Genomic DNA, 16,361 nt, shown 5'->3' on the forward strand with positions numbered 1-16,361 from the left:
GCCGGGCGCAAACTGCACTGTTGCCAGGACCCTCGCGATCGCAGACACTGAAGGTCATAACCGTTCTGCATCACTGAGTCACGTGGAGGGTCCCCAACAGTAACGGGGCTGGGGGGGGTGGGCTGGGGTGACGCCCCCGACGGGGCTGCCGGGGGTGGGGGCCGCACGGGTGGGGCCGTGGGGCTTGGCTCCGGGCAGGCATACCCGCCCGCCGGGAGCGACCGGGCTCCGCCGCCGGCTCGATTGGTCCTCACCCCGAGTCCCAGTGAGCGGCGGCGGCGGCACCGGGTTGCAGCCGCGCCTGTGGGCCTTTCCTGCCCACCCGCCCAGGCCGGCCTTATCCCTGGAAGGGTGGTCCGGGGTGAGCTCGGCTCCCCGCGCCCAGCTCCAAGGGCTTCCGGTGGTAGGGAGGACGTCATGGGGCTGGGGTGGGAGCGCCGAGGGCTTGGACCCGGGCAGCCACTCCGGTCCTTCGTTTGTGCCGCTACCGCTGGTGGTCTGCCCATTTGGGAAGCAAGAAGTCCCACCTCTTGCGGGTACTCCTTCCTTGGCTACCCAAAGCCACCCTGCCGTGGTCACTTCCCTCCAGAGTGTTCCGGTCTTGGGTAGGGGTTAGGGTGGAAACTCAGCGAAATGGAGACAGAGTTCATGCCGAGGCAAGGTCGTTAACTTCGGCCAGAGTTTTCCCGTTTAGGCCAGTGGGCACTCACTGCACCTCATGGGGATCAGCTGCCCGGAGGAGGTCACCTGTGTGAGGGTTTAGCTACCAGCAGCTGGAAGCTAGTTTCTTTGCCCCTCCCTGGGCCTCAGCGGGACATTTGTAAAATGAGGGCTTGGAACCTGCTCAGGTCCACTCTGTTGTTGCTCAGTGGCTTCAGATACTTCGTTGTTTCTCAACACACCTGTTTTAGCACCAGGCACTGGCAGCCCTGTGCTGGAGTGGGGTCCATAGTGCGGCCCCAGAGCTGACAGCACAGAGAGGGGAGGTGGGCTGGGCTGGGAGGTCCCAGAGGAGCCGGCTCCTGGTGGGCAAGGCGGTTCTTCAGGTGAGTTAACCAGGCTTTATTTCTCCTTTCAAATGTCCAGTTGAAATGCCCCTATTTCTCTTTTATTATTGTAAATATACATAACATGTAATTTGCCATTTTAGCCTTTATTAAGTGTCCAACTCAGTGGCATTAGATATCACCGTGTCATGCAGCCATCACCACTATCTGTCCAAACATTTTCCTCAGCCCAACTTCAAGTCCCCACTTCCTCCTTGCCAGCACCCGATGACTGCCAGTCTACTGTCTGTCTCTAGGAATTTGTCTCTTCTAGGTGATGCATGCCAGTGGAATCATACAGAATTTGTCCTTTGGCCTCTGGCTTCTTTCACTCAGCACCGTGCTTTCAAGGTTCATCCAGGTTGCAGTGTGTGTCAGAACCTCCCTTCTCTTCATGGCTGAGTAACATCCCCTGGTGTGCGTGGACTCCATGGTGTTTATCCAGTTCAGCTGTTGATGAACACTGAGTTATTTCCACTTTTTGGCTGTTAACGTTGCTATGAACATTGGTATATATAAGTATCTGAGTCTCTGTTTTCAGTGATTTTGGGCATATATCTAGGAGTAGAATTGCTGGTTCGTATGGTAATTTTATGGTAATTCTAAGGGGCTCTGGTGGCACTGTGGCTAAGTGCTTGGCTGCTAACCGAAAGGTCAGGGTTTGAACCCACCAGCCACTCCGTGGGAGAAAGATGTGGCAGTCGGCTTCCATAAAGATGATAGCCTTGGAAGCCCTATGGGCCAGTTCTACTCAGTCCTGTAGGGTCACTGTGAGCCAGAACCCAGGGTCACTGTGAGCCAGAACCGACTTGACCAGCAATGGGATGGTAATTCTGTGTGGGACATTTTAAAAGAAACTGCCAAACTGTTCTGCACAGCAGCTGTACCATTTACGTTCTTGTCACCAGCATCCTGGGTTCCAATTTTTCTACATCCTCACCAACACTTGTTATTATTCTTGGTTTCTCATTGGCGACAGTGAGAGTTTTATTTTCCTCTTCAGAATATTAGTGTTCAAAGACCAACATGTTAATGTTTCAAACGTTAAAAAATTGGCATTCAGGGTAAAGGGAATGGTGTTGTTGTGTTCATCTCCAGTGATACCTCGAGAAAAGGAGCTTACGTGGCAGCTTAAACAAGACATTTGTCACCTTGAGTTACAGGAAATTCTCCAGTGGGCTGGGGCAGACCTTGGCATTTGTCTTCTTCTGGAGTCTCAGAAGCAGAGAGATGTGTCTGGGATGATCTAGGTGTGAATTTAAGACAATTAACTTCATTAATCTTCTTAAACTTGAGTCTAAGCAATGTCCTACAGACCCTAAGGCAGGCCCACAAGAGCCGCGGGAGCACGTAGTTAAACATTCTCTAGGAGAAAACGTTCTTTTTCCCATCTTTAAAAGCAAGCCATCCCCGTGACTGGCCGTCCACTTCTCCTTACCTCCCCATTTCTCTGTCCCCTTTAATGAAAAATGTCCTGAAAGAGTTGTGGAGATCTCTCATCTAATAGCCATCCTAGTGACTTTGAAGTGGTATGTCCTTGTGGTCTTGATCTGCATTTCCCTAAAGGCTAATGATGTTCAAGATCGTTTCATATGTTTATTGTTGTTATTGTTGTCAGGTGCCTAGAGTCAAGTTCTGACTCACAGAGACCCCATGACAACAGAACAAAACACTGCCAGGTCCTGTGCCATCCTCACAGTCGTTGCTATTTTTGAGCCCACTGTTGCAGCCACTGTGTCAATCCATCTCATTGAGAGTCTTCCACTTTTTCCTGGCCCTCTATTTTACCAAGCATTATGTCCTTCTCCAGTGACTGGTCCCTCCTGATAATATGTCCAAAGTATATGAGACAAAGTCATGCCATCCTCGCTTCTAAGGAGCGTTTTGACTGTACTTCTTCCAAGACAGATTTGTTCATTTTTTTAGCAGTCCATGGTATATTCAATATTCTTCGCCAGCGCCACAATTCAAAGGCATCAATTCTTCTTCAGCCTTCTTTATTCACTGTCCAGCTTTCGCATGCGTGTGAGGCGACTGAAAACACCATGGCTTGGTCAGGCACTCCCTTAGCTCTCAAGGTGACATCTTTGCTTTTTAACACTTTATAGAGATCTTTTGCAGCAGATTTGCCCGTTGCAATGCATTGTTTGATTTCTTGACTGCTGCTTCCATGGGTGTTGATTATGGATCCAAGTAAAATGAAATTCTTGACAACTTCAGTCATTCCTATTTCTCCATTTATCATGATGTTGCTTGTTGGTCCAGTTGTGAGGATTTTTCTTTTCTTTGTGTTGAGGTGTAATCCATACTGAAGGCTGTGGTCTTTGATCTTCATCAGTAAGTGCTTCAAGTCCTCTTTGCTTTCAGTAAGCAAGGTTGTGTCATCTGCGTAACGGAGGTTGCTAATGAGTCTTCCTCCAATCCCGATGCCCTGTTCTTCTTCATATAGTCCAGCTTCTCAGATTATTTCTTCAGCATACAGATTGAATGATACAAGGATACAACCCTGACGCATACCTTTCCGGATTTTAAGCCACACAGTATCCCCTTCCTCTGTTCGAATGGCTGTCTCTTGGTCTACATACAGGTTCTTCATAAGTATAGTTAAGTGTTCTGGAATCCCCATTCTTCACAATGTTACCCATAATTTGTTATGATCCACACAGTCGAATGCCTTTGCGTAGTCAATAAAACACAGGTAAACATTTTTCTGGTATTCTCTGCTTTTAGCCAAGATTCATCTGACATCGGTAACAATGTCCCTAATTCCACGTTCTCTTCTGAATCCGGCTTGAATTTCTAGCAGTTCTCTGTAGATGTACAGCTTCAATGACTCTTGAATTATCTTCAGCAAAATTTTACTTGTGTGTGATGTTAATGATATTGTTCGATGATTCCTGCATTCTGTTGGATCACGTTTCTTTGGAATGGGCACAAATACGGATCTTTCCCAATCAGTTGGCCAGATAGCTGTCTTCCAAATTTCTTGGCATAGATGCGTAAGCGCTTCCAGCATTGCATCGGTTTGTTGCAACACCTCAATTGGTATTCTGTATTTTTTAAATACTGGTGGCATAGCTTCCAGCGTCACAGTAACACCCAAGCGGCCACAGTAGGAAAAACTGACAGGCGAGTGGTGGGTATGCTTATTAGCCATCTGTATACAGGTAGTCCCAGACTTACAAAGACACTGATGATAAAAAGCAAATAATAATGAAAACTGAAAAGAAAAAAGGAGCTATTCGACAGACATCAGAACTCACTTACGATGGAGCTGTCGGAATGGGACCCTGCCCTAAATCAGGGGCTACCTGGATTTTCTCTGGAGAAATGGTCATTCAAAGTCCTTTGCCCATTTTTTGACTGAATGGTTTGTCTTTCTGTTGCTGAATTGTGGGAGTTCTTTATATATTCTGGATATTACAGCCTTCTCAGATAAATGGTCTACAAGTGTTTCCTCCCATTCTGTGGGCTGTCTTTTCACTCTCTTGATAGTGTCCTTTGATGCACAAGTTTTAAAGTTGAATGAAGACCCGTTTATTTTTTTCCTTTGGTGCCTGTGCTTTTAGTGTCATGTTTAAGAACCTATTGCCAAATCCAGGGTCATGCAGATTTGCCCCTTGTGTTCTAAGAGTTTTATGGTTTTAGCTGTTTTATTTAGGTCTTTGATCCATTTGAGTTAATTTCTGTATATGGTGTAAAATAAGATAAGGGTCCAACCTCATTCTTTTCTTATGGAGATCTCGTTTTCCCTGGCAGCGTTACTAAAAAGACTGTCCTTTCTGCATTGAGTGGCCTTAGTACCCGTGTTGGGAATCAGCTGACCATGCAGGTGAGGCTTTATTTTGGGGCTCTCTATTCTATGCCATCGATGGTTAGTCCTTCTGCCAGAGCCACACCGTTTTGATTACTGTAGTTTTGGAGGAAGGTCTGAAGTCAGGAAGTATGAGTGCTGCAACCTTGCTCTTCTTTTCCAAGGTTCCTTTGGCTCCTCAGGGTGCCTTGAAATTCCATATGAACTTTAGGATGGGTTTTTCCATTTCTGCAAAAATCGCTGTTGGGATTTTGATCGGGACTGCACTGAATCTGTAGATCGCAGTATTGTCATCTTGTCTGCATCTCTTTGGGAGGGCAGGAGCTAGTCTCAAGGGCAGGAAACATCCGGGGGTGTTTTCTGTTCCCGTCATACCTGACACAAGGCAATGCCGCTGGGTCCCCCAGTGGAACACTGGTGGGGGCACCCTTCCATCCAGGCCACCAGGCGATAGGAGCCCCCAAGGGACAGGTGGATGTTCTTAGAGTAGCTAGGCCTCGAGTCTGGTGAAGATGCACGGAAATCAGGACTGGGCGACAGGTGGAGAAGACTCCTCTGAAGTGAAAGCTATGGCTGGAACAACATGGCCTCCATCAAGGGCCAAGAGGCCTCTGGGTTGGATGTGCCTTGGCCCAGGCTTATGCCATTCACCCTGCCGTTTACTGAGCAGACTGAGGGCCCCCCGGCACAAGGCATGGGACACAGGCACTCAGTGCCCTTGACCCCAAGCTTGTGAGGAATGCAGACTAGTAAACCATGATGAGGCCCTGAAAGACTGAAAGCAGGGACTCAAACAGAAGCTTGTAAACCTGCACACCACAGCACTATTCACAGTAGCCAGAGGTGGAAATAGCCCAAGTGTCTGTCCATCAACAGCTGAACGGATAAACACAATGGAGTCTACACAATGGGCTGTTGTTTAGCCATAAAGAGAAATGAAGTTCTGACACGTGCTACCACATGGATAGGCCTTGAAAACATTACATTGGGTGAAATGTCATCCATAAAAAAACAAATATTGTATGGTCCCATTTATGTGAAATATTTAAAAAAGGCAAATGGATAGAGACAGAAAGTAGAGTAGTATTTGCCAGGGTGGGGTGGGGAGGTGGGCGGAATGGGACGCTGAGTTTCTGTTTGGGGCGATCAACAAGTTGTGGAAATAGATTGTGGTGATGGCTGCAAAACACGGTGAATGTAATTAATGTTACTGAATTATACACTTAAAAATGGCATATTTTGTCATATATACTTTACCAGAATTAAAAGAAAGATTGGGGCTGAGGAATGAGTTTTCCGGAAGCTTCTGCCAGGGGTCTACTTGGGTGGGAGGTGAGGGCAGAGAGCCTGTGGTTGAGACTTCAAGGAGGCACTTAGCAGGCAGGTGGAGGTGTGGTAGAGGTGGCCATGGGAGGGAGCCCAGCAGAAGTCAGGCTGGAGGTGGAGATGAGCAGGAAGAGTCTAGGGACGGCTGCTGGCAGAATCACCCACCCCGACTGCTTCACAGGAGGAGCGGGTGGCACGTGGTGGAGTGTGGGTTTGCTCACAGGGCAGATGGTGAGGTGACAGGGAAAGGAGAAGGCAAGAGGTGGCCATGGGGAGCAGCAGGGAGAGCTGGGTTGGAATTGGGGGCATCCCAGGAGAGATGCCCGCAGGCCTTCCCACCTGTGGGTCTTGGCTCTGCAGACCGGGGCTGGTCACTGGAGTTGGAGGCCCGGGATGAGATCGGGGCAGAGCCCCGAGAGCACCATCTTCAGAGGGGAGAGGAGAAAAAAGCGTCCTGTGGGGACTAGGAAGGAGGAGACTAGAGGGAGGAGAGGCACAAGGGAGAGGGTCCCCAGTTGGGTGCTGTTTGCAGAAGGGTCGAAACGTGCCCACTGATTGAGTCACCGGGGTGACCCTAGTGAGAGTATGAGGGGCTGTGGGGCGGACTTGTTGAGGGTGATGCCTCTTCCCAGGCATTGTGGCTGAGAGGGAGGGAAGGGGTGGCTCTATGAGCACAGAGGTTTCTGAAGGGACGGCGGCTGTGGGGACGGGGAGGAGGTGTCGCCTTAGGGCCTGGGCAACTCAGGGGACGCTGCCTGGGCCTCAGGGTCAGGGAGGAGGAGGGGAGATGCCCTCTCGCAGGGCCTCTGCCTCAATCACACACTGGGACTTGGGGAAGCCGTGCAGCTGGGTGGCAGCTCCAGGTTCCCCTTCTGCCCCATCTGTGCCTCACGGTGACACCCTCTCACACCTCTGTCCTGCAGACCAACATCCCCTTCCTGCAGAACGTGCTCAACAACCAGCAGTTCCTGGCAGGCACCGTGGACACGCAGTTCATTGATGAGAATCCGGAGCTGTTCCAGCTGCGGCCCGTGCAGAACCGGGCCCAGAAGTTGCTGCACTACCTGGGTCCGGCCTTGCTTCTCACCTGCCTCTTACCTGCCTGCCTGCTCCTAGCCCCTCCCCCACCCAGGAACTTTCCAGCACCCCGCCCCACCCCCATCCTGGTCCTGCCCCCTCCTGCTGTGCTTCTGCCCCCCGACTCTAGCCAGCCTCCTTGCTCCTGACCTTAGAGACCCCCTTTCCATCCATATGGCCCTCAGTGGGTGCCCAGCTGCCCTGACCCGCTGCCCGTGGTCTCCACAGGTCACGTCATGGTGAATGGCCCCACCACCCCGATCCCTGTCAAGGCCAGCCCCAGCCCCGCCGACCCTGTGGTCCCCACAGTGCCCATAGGTAGGTGAGCTTGACTCTGCCAAGTCCTGGGGGATGGAGAGGAGAGTGCGGCCTGCAGGCTGGGTACCAATGCCCCCATCTGCCCCAGGCCCGCCCCCGCCTGGCTTCAGAGACATCCTGCTGCGAGAGGGGCCCGAGGGCTTCGCCCGAGCTGTGCGGCACCACCGGGGGCTGCTGCTCATGGACACGACCTTCAGGGACGCCCACCAGTCGCTGCTGGCCACTCGTGTGCGCACACATGACCTCAAAAAGATCGCCCCCTATGCCGCCCACAACTTCAGCAGCCTCTTCAGCATGGAGAACTGGGGAGGTGAGCTGGACAGCGCCTGGCGAGAATTTCTGCATGGTGCGTCCCTGGGTCCCCACCGTGCGGCCAGCGCTGCAGGCCTGGGCTGCTGAGACATCCGGGGAGGAAACGCTGGGGACATGAGCCTTGGGGTGAGGCAGTGTCCGCTCAGTGCTCACTCGTGGTGCCTGCCCTGAGCGAGACGGTGAGCAGCCATTGGCCTTCGTGTTAATCACAGCACAGCTTGGGGCCTGTGTGAGGGGCGCAGGGAGATCACAGGCAGGCCAGAGATTGGAGGAGCAGAAGCCTGCAGGGGTGGGAGGGAGCCTGGGGGAGCCTGAGGAGCAGGCCGGGTGTTGGGCTCTGACCTGGGCTCTGGTCCCTCAGGAGCCACGTTCGACGTCGCCATGCGCTTCCTGTATGAGTGCCCCTGGCGGCGACTGCAGGAGCTCCGCGAACTCATCCCCAACATCCCGTTCCAGATGCTGCTGCGGGGGGCCAACGCCGTGGGCTACACCAACTACCCCGACAACGTGGTCTTCAAGTGAGTCCAGGCCCCGTGGCCGCACCCTGCAGGAAGTGGGGGGGGCCCCTAGATCGTTCGACATGTGGGCAGAGGAGACCCCCGGAGGGAGGTGACTTGTCCCAGGTCGGCAGTGTTGGACAGGCCTTCCTTGTAGCCCAGGCCTCGGGACACCTTGCCCGGTGCCCCTCTGCCCAGGAAAGGCTGCTGAGGCCAAGCGGCCCTGGAGCAGACCTTATGCGACACCCTCCACACCGGTTCTGTGGGCACCAGGCCCCCACCAGGCCAGCCCCTCAGATTCCCCAGGAGCAGGGAAGGGTGTCTGGGGGGGCGCCTAATCCCTCGGGCTCTCCTCACGCTAGGTTTTGCGAGGTGGCCAAGGAGAACGGCATGGATGTCTTCCGGGTCTTTGACTCCCTCAACTACCTGCCCAACCTGCTGCTGGGCATGGAGGCAGTAGGCAGTGCTGGGGGCGTGGTGGAGGCCGCCATCTCTTACACGGGGGATGTGGCGGACCCCAGCCGCACGAAGTACTCCCTGCAGTACTACATGGGCCTGGCGGAGGAGCTGGTGCGCGCTGGCACTCACATGTTATGCATCAAGGTGCGCGGCTCTGCCCCCACCTGGGTCTCCCCTCACCCCACTCTCCCCCTCACCTCCACCCCCACCTGGGTCTCCTCTTGCCCCTCTCTCCCCATTGCCTCCTCACCACACACACACCCCTGCCTGCCTCACCCCGTCTGTCCCCCCAGGACATGGCAGGGCTGCTGAAACCTGCGGCCTGCTCCATGCTGGTGGGCGCCCTCCGCGACCGCTTCCCTGACCTCCCACTGCACATCCACACACACGACACATCAGGCGCGGGCGTGGCCGCCATGCTGGCCTGTGCCCAGGCCGGGGCTGACGTGGTGGATGTGGCAGCTGACTCCATGTCTGGAATGACATCACAGCCCAGCATGGGAGCCCTGGTGGCCTGCACCCGTGGGACCCCCCTGGACACAGGTAGGAATGGCGGGAACCAGGAGCGTCCCCTTCCCAAAGCAGGAGCCACAGCAGGCCCTACGGTCTGCCAATCCTGGTGCCCAAATGGCTACCCGGCCCTGGCTACCACCACAGACTGCTCCCCATCCCCACGCCTGAGATGGGACCTGAGCTGGTCTGGGGGGACCCGGGAGGAGGGCCTGGGAGCTCGGCCCATCCCCGGGTCTGCCCCTGACGCTGGCCTCCCACAGGGGTCCCCCTGGAACGAGTGTTTGACTACAGCGAGTACTGGGAGGGGGCCCGGGGGCTGTACTCAGCCTTTGACTGCACGGCCACCATGAAGTCCGGCAACTCAGACGTGTACGAGAATGAGATCCCTGGGGGCCAGTACACCAACCTGCACTTCCAGGCCCACAGCATGGGGCTCGGCGCCAAGTTCAAAGAGGTCAAGAAGGCCTATGTGGAGGCCAACCAGATGCTAGGCGACCTCATCAAGGTGAGCCAGGCCCCACACTCCCACCCCACCACCCTCCCGCCTCTGGGCCTCCCTTGGCGCCTGGCACCTCACCACCAGGCCCTTCTTCTCAGGTGACACCCTCCTCCAAGATTGTGGGGGACCTGGCCCAGTTCATGGTGCAGAATGGGCTGAGCCGGGCGGAGGCCGAAGCCCAGGCGGAGGAGCTGTCCTTCCCCCGCTCCGTGGTGGAATTCCTGCAGGGCTACATTGGGGTCCCCCACGGGGGCTTTCCTGAGCCCCTGCGCTCTAAGGTAGGCAGGGGCCACCCCAACGGAGGGTGGGCTGGGACAGGAGCAGGAGCAGGCCTGACCTGTCTCACTCCCAGGTGCTGAAGGACCTGCCGAGGGTGGAGGGGCGGCCTGGCGCCTCCCTGCCTCCCCTGGACCTGCAAGTGCTGGAGAAGGAGCTGATCGAGCGGCTTGGGGAGGAGGTGACCCCTGAGGATGTGCTCTCAGCAGCCATGTACCCCGACGTCTTTGCCCACTTCAAGGACTTCACTGCCACCTTTGGCCCCCTGGACAGCCTCAACACCCGCCTCTTCCTGCAGGGACCCAAAATTGCAGAGGAGTTTGAGGTCCGTGGCTAGCTCTGGTGCTCACCCCCATGCCACCCCCACCCCCTGCCCACATCACTGAGGACCCCAGCACTCCTGCCTTAGCACCTCCCACTTCAGGGGCAGGAAGGACCTTGAGACCTGACCGGGGAGGCTTGAAGGGGAGGGGTCAGTAGAGCCTCTGCCCTCCGCAGGTGGAGCTAGAGCGGGGCAAGACACTGCATATCAAGGCCCTGGCCGTGAGCGACCTGAACCGCGCCGGCCAGCGGCAGGTCTTCTTTGAGCTCAACGGGCAGCTGCGCTCCATCCTGGTCAAGGACACGCAGGCCATGAAGGTGCGGCTCCCAGGGCCGGTGGGTGGTGGGTGGGCGGGCATGGCTGGGTCTCATGTCCCCTCTGCCCTGTCTGCAGGAGATGCACTTCCACCCCAAGGCCCTGAAGGACGTGAAGGGCCAGGTTGGGGCGCCCATGCCAGGGAAGGTGATCGACATCAAGGTGGCGGCAGGAGCCAAGGTGGCCAAGGCCCAGCCCCTATGTGTGCTCAGTGCAATGAAAATGGAGACTGTGGTGACAGCGCCCATGGAGGGCACCATCCGCAAGGTCCACGTGGCCGTGGATATGACACTGGAGGGCGACGACCTCATCCTGGAGATCGAGTGACCTTGCCCAGATGCAGCCCTGATGTTCCCACCCCAGGCTTCACCAGAAGCTGTGCTGACAGGCAGGCGCAGGCCGGCCAGTGCCAAGGGCAGGCAGGCCCCACCCTGGAGGCCCTGTCCTACGCCACAGGCGGCAGGGATGGGCCCGGCCTCCAGCCACCCTTCCAGCCCTTGTCCTTTCCCATTGGTGGACCACTCACCTCCTCATCTCTTGCCAAATATGGGTCCCCCCGCCCCCACTGGAGACTACAGCTGGTGGAGAAATGGGCCTGGGATCTAGAGAGAGGTTTGGGGGTCCCGCTCCTGGGGGGAGAAGACCTCACCCCCAGGCCCTGGGAACATGTTCAATAAAGCTGGCTTCCCTCTGCCCTGTCTGTGCCAGGCTGGTCCTGTGCAACCCTGTGCCATGGGGCCCAAGGGCCTGTTCGTCTCACAACCCCGAGGGGGCTTGGAGGGTGGTGACAATGACAGTAGTTCCCTTGATTTTAGTCACTCTTCAGTACCTATTGTATACACACCCAAACAGGGTGAGTTACTTGTTACTGAGCTTCGGAGTGGGAGGGGCTGTTCTAAGCGCTTAACATGTAACTCAGGGAGCCCTCATGTCATCCAGTCTGCAGAGCAGGCAGTGAAATGACTTGTCAGGGACACCACAGCTAGTGGGGGCAGAGGAGGGTCAAGCCCAGGGTGCCACCTTCTAGGAAACAGGTGACTCCCGGGATGTGGTGAGATGGTAAATTACTGTGAATGCCCTGAGAATGAGGATGTTGATGGGAGTTAGAAACGGGCAGGGAATAAGAACCCACAAGGAGGTGCAGGTAGAACACGAGTAGGTTCCAGGAAAGAACCCTAACACCAGTGTTCAGCAGGCCCTGCTGTTCTTGGGGCTGCCGCCTAGCCAGTGTTCAGGTCTCCCCAGAGGGGCAGGCAAGTGGAAGTCTGGGGTGGCAAGAACCAGAAAGCCGCTACCGGGGGTGCCCCCGAGCAGGGGCCTCTCCTATTTCCCGTGTGAGGGAGACAGACTCCATGGAAGTCGTGGTGGAGGCCCCAGCTGAAGTTCTGTCACTGGGCCAGGGCCGCTGGCCCCACTCCGACCCTGGCAGCCACAGAAGACCGCAGGATGAGCTGGGCCCACACCTGCTATCTGCACAGCCTCAGACCCACCTGGACTAGGAAAAGGCTCGGGAGGATTACAAACCCAAGGCAGCCAGAGGTCCCCTCCTGTGCCCTGCTCCAGGGACCTCTGCCTGCTGGGGGATCAGCCAGACATTTAGTGTTCAGGCAGCTGGGACAGGTATGGGCAAACCTCTGAGACCCCTAGTAGGCTGATTCTTAAAGGTCCGAGGCTGTATTACCCAAGTTAAATCTCTTTAATATCCCAGTACAAAGTCCTGATGCAAAAAGAATGAGAAAACCCTGGGAAGATGGGGGGTCTTAGATTCAACCCCTGAGCAGCTTTTCAGAGGCCAAGGGAGCGGAGGGCCTCAGAGAAGGAGGCAGTCCGAGTGAGGGGGGGCACGGCTCTGGGACCTGCCCATCTCCTCACTCCCAGTAGCTCTTCAACCCCTCTGAGTGGGGATGCCCCTGGGGACATCTGCTCCTTCTCTTGGTCCCTGGGAGTCAACTTGCTCTGGCTTCAATCCCCTACAAAAATTCCTGAGATCTTGGGGACCCCAGCCAGCCCTGCCCCTGCAGGGCTTCTTGGCAGGGAGGGGCCGGGAGCCCATTAGAGTTCGTGGAGTGTGAGCTGCAGTGTAGGTCAGGAGCACAGGGGAGCCTCTGAGCCCCCTGCCCGCTCCAAGAGCACACATAAAGGAAGGCTGCCGTAGAGCTTGGGGTCCGTGAGGGGCTGCAGCAGAAGCAGGAAGAGTCCCACGCCCAGGGCATAGCCGGCCAGCAGGTGCCGCCGCTGTGGGTGCTCCAGGGCTGCGCACACAGCGGGGAAGCCCATGTAATTGCAGAACGAGTGGCAGAGAACTGGCCCGATCAGGTGTCCTGAGGAGGGAGATAGCAGCAGCTCACGGCGTGGCCTACCTCCTCCCTGAACCCCTCTACGGCTAAACCCCCTCATTGAAGATCAACGCTCCCCGCCACACCCACCCACCCAGGCCTCTGGCTCCTTCCGCCTCTCAGGACTAGGGCCCAGCTCAGCCTATCTCAAGAACCGTGGGAGAAAAAGCCTCTTGACAATGGCACCTGCTATGAACAGTGCACCCAATCTCCCACCCACCCTGTGGCCCCTGAGCCCCTGGGGACCCATGAGAGACTGAGGACCTACCTGTGCGGATGAAAAGGAAAGCAGTGTAAGCACCGAAGACAGCAGTATAGGAGAACTGGAACGCTGGAGACAGGAGACTGCAAGTGAGCACCCCTGCACATGCTTCCCACCCCACCCCTGCCTGCCCTTCCCGCCCACCCCTGCACACCCTGCCCCAGCATGCATACCCTTCCCACCCCACCCCTGCACACCCTTCCCACCCCACCCCTGCACACCCTTCCCCAGCATGCACTCTTCCTGCCCCACCCATGCACACCCTTCCCACCCCAGCATGCACCCTTCCCGCCCCAGCCCTGCACACCCTTCCCCAGCATGCACTCTTCCTGCCCCACCCATGCACACCCTTCCCGCCCCACCCCTGCACACCCTGCCCCAGTATGCACTCTTCCTGCCCCACCCATGCACACCCTTCCCGCCCCACCCCTGCACACCCTGCCCCAGTATGCACTCTTCCTGCCCCCACCCCTGCACACCCTGCCCGCCTCATCCCTGCACACCTTGCCCCAGCATGTACACCCTGCCTGCCCCACCCCTGCACACCCTGCCCCAGCAGGCACACCCTTCCCACCCCACCCTTGCACACCCTGCCCCAGCATGCACACCCTGCCTGCCCCACCCCTGTACACCCTGCCCCAGCATGCACACCCTTCCCACCCCCACCCCTGCACACCCTGCCCCAGCATGCACACCCTGCCTGCCCCCACCCCCCACCCCAGCACTGCACACCCTTCCTGCCCTAGCATACACACACTCCCTGCCCCAGCACTGCACACCCTTCCTACCCCACTCCTGCGTACCCGCCAGCCAGAGGCCACCCCCTACCCTAGGGCAATGACTACCCACTGCCCAGAGCTGTCTTCTGCACCCCACCATGGCCAGTGGCCCTGCCCTAATGCCCCAGCAGCCCCTCCAATCCCACAGCCCTGCTCCCGAGTCTTCTTTCAGAATGGCCATCAGGAACACCCTCACACCCCCCCAGCCCAGAACCACCCCAGGCAGGCTCCAGGACTCACCCGCAGACAAGACGATGCTCCCCACGCTGCTCTGGCGGAACCGCAGCTGCTCAATAATGTGGTGGAAGTGAGCTGAGAGGAAGGCAAGAGCCACGTCACACCCTCCTGGCCTTCTTTAGGCCCTCCCCTCACCCAAGCCCCATCCTCGACTCTCATGGGAGGCTCTCAGCAAGTCTAGGTTGCACAGACTCACCGACTCCAAAGAAGAGTGGGCAAGTGAACACGGCAGGGCCCAGACCTGTGCACGGGGCTAACATGGGCAGCATGCAGGCCCGGAACACCAGTTCCTCTGTCAGGGGTGCGATCACTTGATTCCGCAGCCAACGCATGTCTGTGAGGCAGCGGGCCCAGGAACGGGGAGCTAGGGAGATTTAGAACAAGCAAAAAGTCACTACCTTGTTGACACTGAAGCCCCAAAGTCCCCTCTCCCACAACCCTTCCCTGGTCAAACTTAGTTAGGCGTGAATACTCTTAAGGTGAAGGTCATCCTTTGTTTATCAAACCTAGCATAAAACAACGTCTCAAGAGAACTGAAAGGGATGAAGACATCAGTAGTTGAGGCAGGAAATGCTGATAATAAACTCTGAAAACATCAACTTGCCCCAAAACAGCTCTGGTTTGGGGGAGCCAAAAGTTAGGAAAAGCAGAGGACAGTGCTCTCGGGTCCACAGCAGGTCCTGCCAGATGCCTAGCAGAGCCTCCTCAGATATCCGGAACCAACACTCAGAGGCCACCCAGCTTTGCATTTTACTGATGACAAAACACACCTGGAGGGACAACTCCTGTCTCACGTCCAACTCACACCATGAGGCCCAGCGACACCCTGGCTGCACCCCACTGGATCCCTTTCCCCTCGATGCTGGAAGGCCTGTGCCCACTTTTTCCTTGGCCCTAAGGACTCACCCAGGACAACCTTCAGCCCATCAGCCAGGTCACAGGGGCAATCCATAGAGAGCTGCATCAGTGGGCCCAGGAAAAGGATCTGGGGGCAGACAAGTGGGAAGCCTTCCACCATAGTCCTCCGCCCAGGCACAGGGCTTCCAACTTCCTGTTCTAGCCAGATTTTCCCACACATGCATACCCGAGGGCCATCTCACAATTCCTGTCTTCCATGAGCCAAAAGCCAGACACAATCAGGATGAAAAAAAAAAACGCCACGAAAGTCATATGATCCTGTACCAGGGCACAGAGGACAGCTCGAGCGGGAGCACTCACCATGGTCAGCAGCAGGGGCAGCAGTGCTGCTGGGAAAATGCCCTCCAGCCTGAATCCCATCAGGGTGAGCAGGGATGTGCCTGGCTGAGCCACAGGAAGGGGGCATCAGTATTATTCCCACCCCAGGCACCCCTGAGAGCGCGCCCCGCAGCCCTCTGCCCCGCCCCTTCGCACCTGGATGCCCGTGAGTTCCCGCCAGAGCAGCACGCACAGGGGAGAGAGGCTGGACACCACCAGCACGCTGGTGAAGCGCCGCTTGATGACGGCGGGGTGGTCCCTACGGAGGGGACAGTAAGTTCAGGGGGCCCGCCCGCGGTCCGCCCAGGCTCCGCCCGCAGTCCCGCCTCGCGGAGGCGCGGGTCCCGACCGCGCGCAGCCCCCGCACCTGGGCAGCTCGCTCTTCCAGACGTAGAGGCTGCCCACGTAGGAGCAGGCGAGGCTGAGGCAGGAGAACACTGACACCCAGCAGCACAGCCCGGGGCCCGGCCCGCCCAGCGCCGCCGACTCGGGCTGCCGCTCCGGCCGCGACACCGACAGCAGGCGCAGCCCATCCCCGCCCAGCGCCGCCATCACGCCCGGACCCCCGGACCCGGCGCGGCGCGCACCAGTGACGTCATCCGCCCCTGCACCGCCCGCGCCTGCCGGAAGCGCGGGTGACGTCGGCAGACCGCGCGGCCCCGCCTCGGCCCCGCCCCCGGACACAGAAGCAGACGCTGCGCGCGCAGAGCGGGTTTATTGAACGACAGGCGCGGCGC

General features: G+C 57.2%; 2 protein-coding genes across 3 annotated transcripts in view; one reads left to right on the top strand and one right to left on the bottom strand.

Annotated features, from left to right (window-relative positions):
- PC (pyruvate carboxylase) overlaps nucleotides 1-11,536 on the top strand; it is a 27,512-nt gene extending 15,976 nt beyond the window's left edge. The window contains exons 10-20 of the mRNA XM_064287726.1: nucleotides 7,110-7,254; nucleotides 7,492-7,581; nucleotides 7,670-7,891; nucleotides 8,255-8,411; nucleotides 8,753-8,993; nucleotides 9,143-9,392; nucleotides 9,623-9,867; nucleotides 9,960-10,139; nucleotides 10,214-10,462; nucleotides 10,636-10,776; nucleotides 10,853-11,536. Of these exons, the coding sequence (XP_064143796.1) occupies nucleotides 7,110-7,254; nucleotides 7,492-7,581; nucleotides 7,670-7,891; nucleotides 8,255-8,411; nucleotides 8,753-8,993; nucleotides 9,143-9,392; nucleotides 9,623-9,867; nucleotides 9,960-10,139; nucleotides 10,214-10,462; nucleotides 10,636-10,776; nucleotides 10,853-11,101 (2,169 nt within the window). The 3' untranslated portion in view covers nucleotides 11,102-11,536. The remainder of the gene's footprint in view (nucleotides 1-7,109; nucleotides 7,255-7,491; nucleotides 7,582-7,669; nucleotides 7,892-8,254; nucleotides 8,412-8,752; nucleotides 8,994-9,142; nucleotides 9,393-9,622; nucleotides 9,868-9,959; nucleotides 10,140-10,213; nucleotides 10,463-10,635; nucleotides 10,777-10,852) is intronic.
- On the bottom strand, nucleotides 10,996-16,176 carry RCE1 (Ras converting CAAX endopeptidase 1). 2 transcript variants are annotated; one of them, XM_064287724.1, is made up of 8 exons: nucleotides 15,992-16,176; nucleotides 15,781-15,883; nucleotides 15,607-15,690; nucleotides 15,295-15,373; nucleotides 14,585-14,752; nucleotides 14,392-14,463; nucleotides 13,379-13,441; nucleotides 10,996-13,095 (listed from the first exon to the last, which is right to left on the bottom strand). In XM_064287724.1, the coding sequence occupies exons 1-8, from the start codon at nucleotides 16,174-16,176 to the stop codon at nucleotides 12,860-12,862; spliced, it is 990 nt and encodes a 329-aa protein (XP_064143794.1). In that variant the 3' UTR covers nucleotides 10,996-12,859. The 2 variants fall into 2 exon arrangements, with proteins under 2 accessions (XP_064143794.1, XP_064143795.1); XM_064287725.1 differs by lacking the exon at nucleotides 15,992-16,176 and having other exon boundaries at nucleotides 15,607-15,686; nucleotides 15,781-15,877.
- Between the last annotated feature and the right edge of the window lie 185 nt (nucleotides 16,177-16,361).

Source organism: Loxodonta africana, chromosome 7 (genome assembly GCF_030014295.1).
Source record: "Loxodonta africana isolate mLoxAfr1 chromosome 7, mLoxAfr1.hap2, whole genome shotgun sequence".
In the NCBI taxonomy this organism is placed as follows: domain Eukaryota; kingdom Metazoa; phylum Chordata; class Mammalia; order Proboscidea; family Elephantidae; genus Loxodonta; species Loxodonta africana.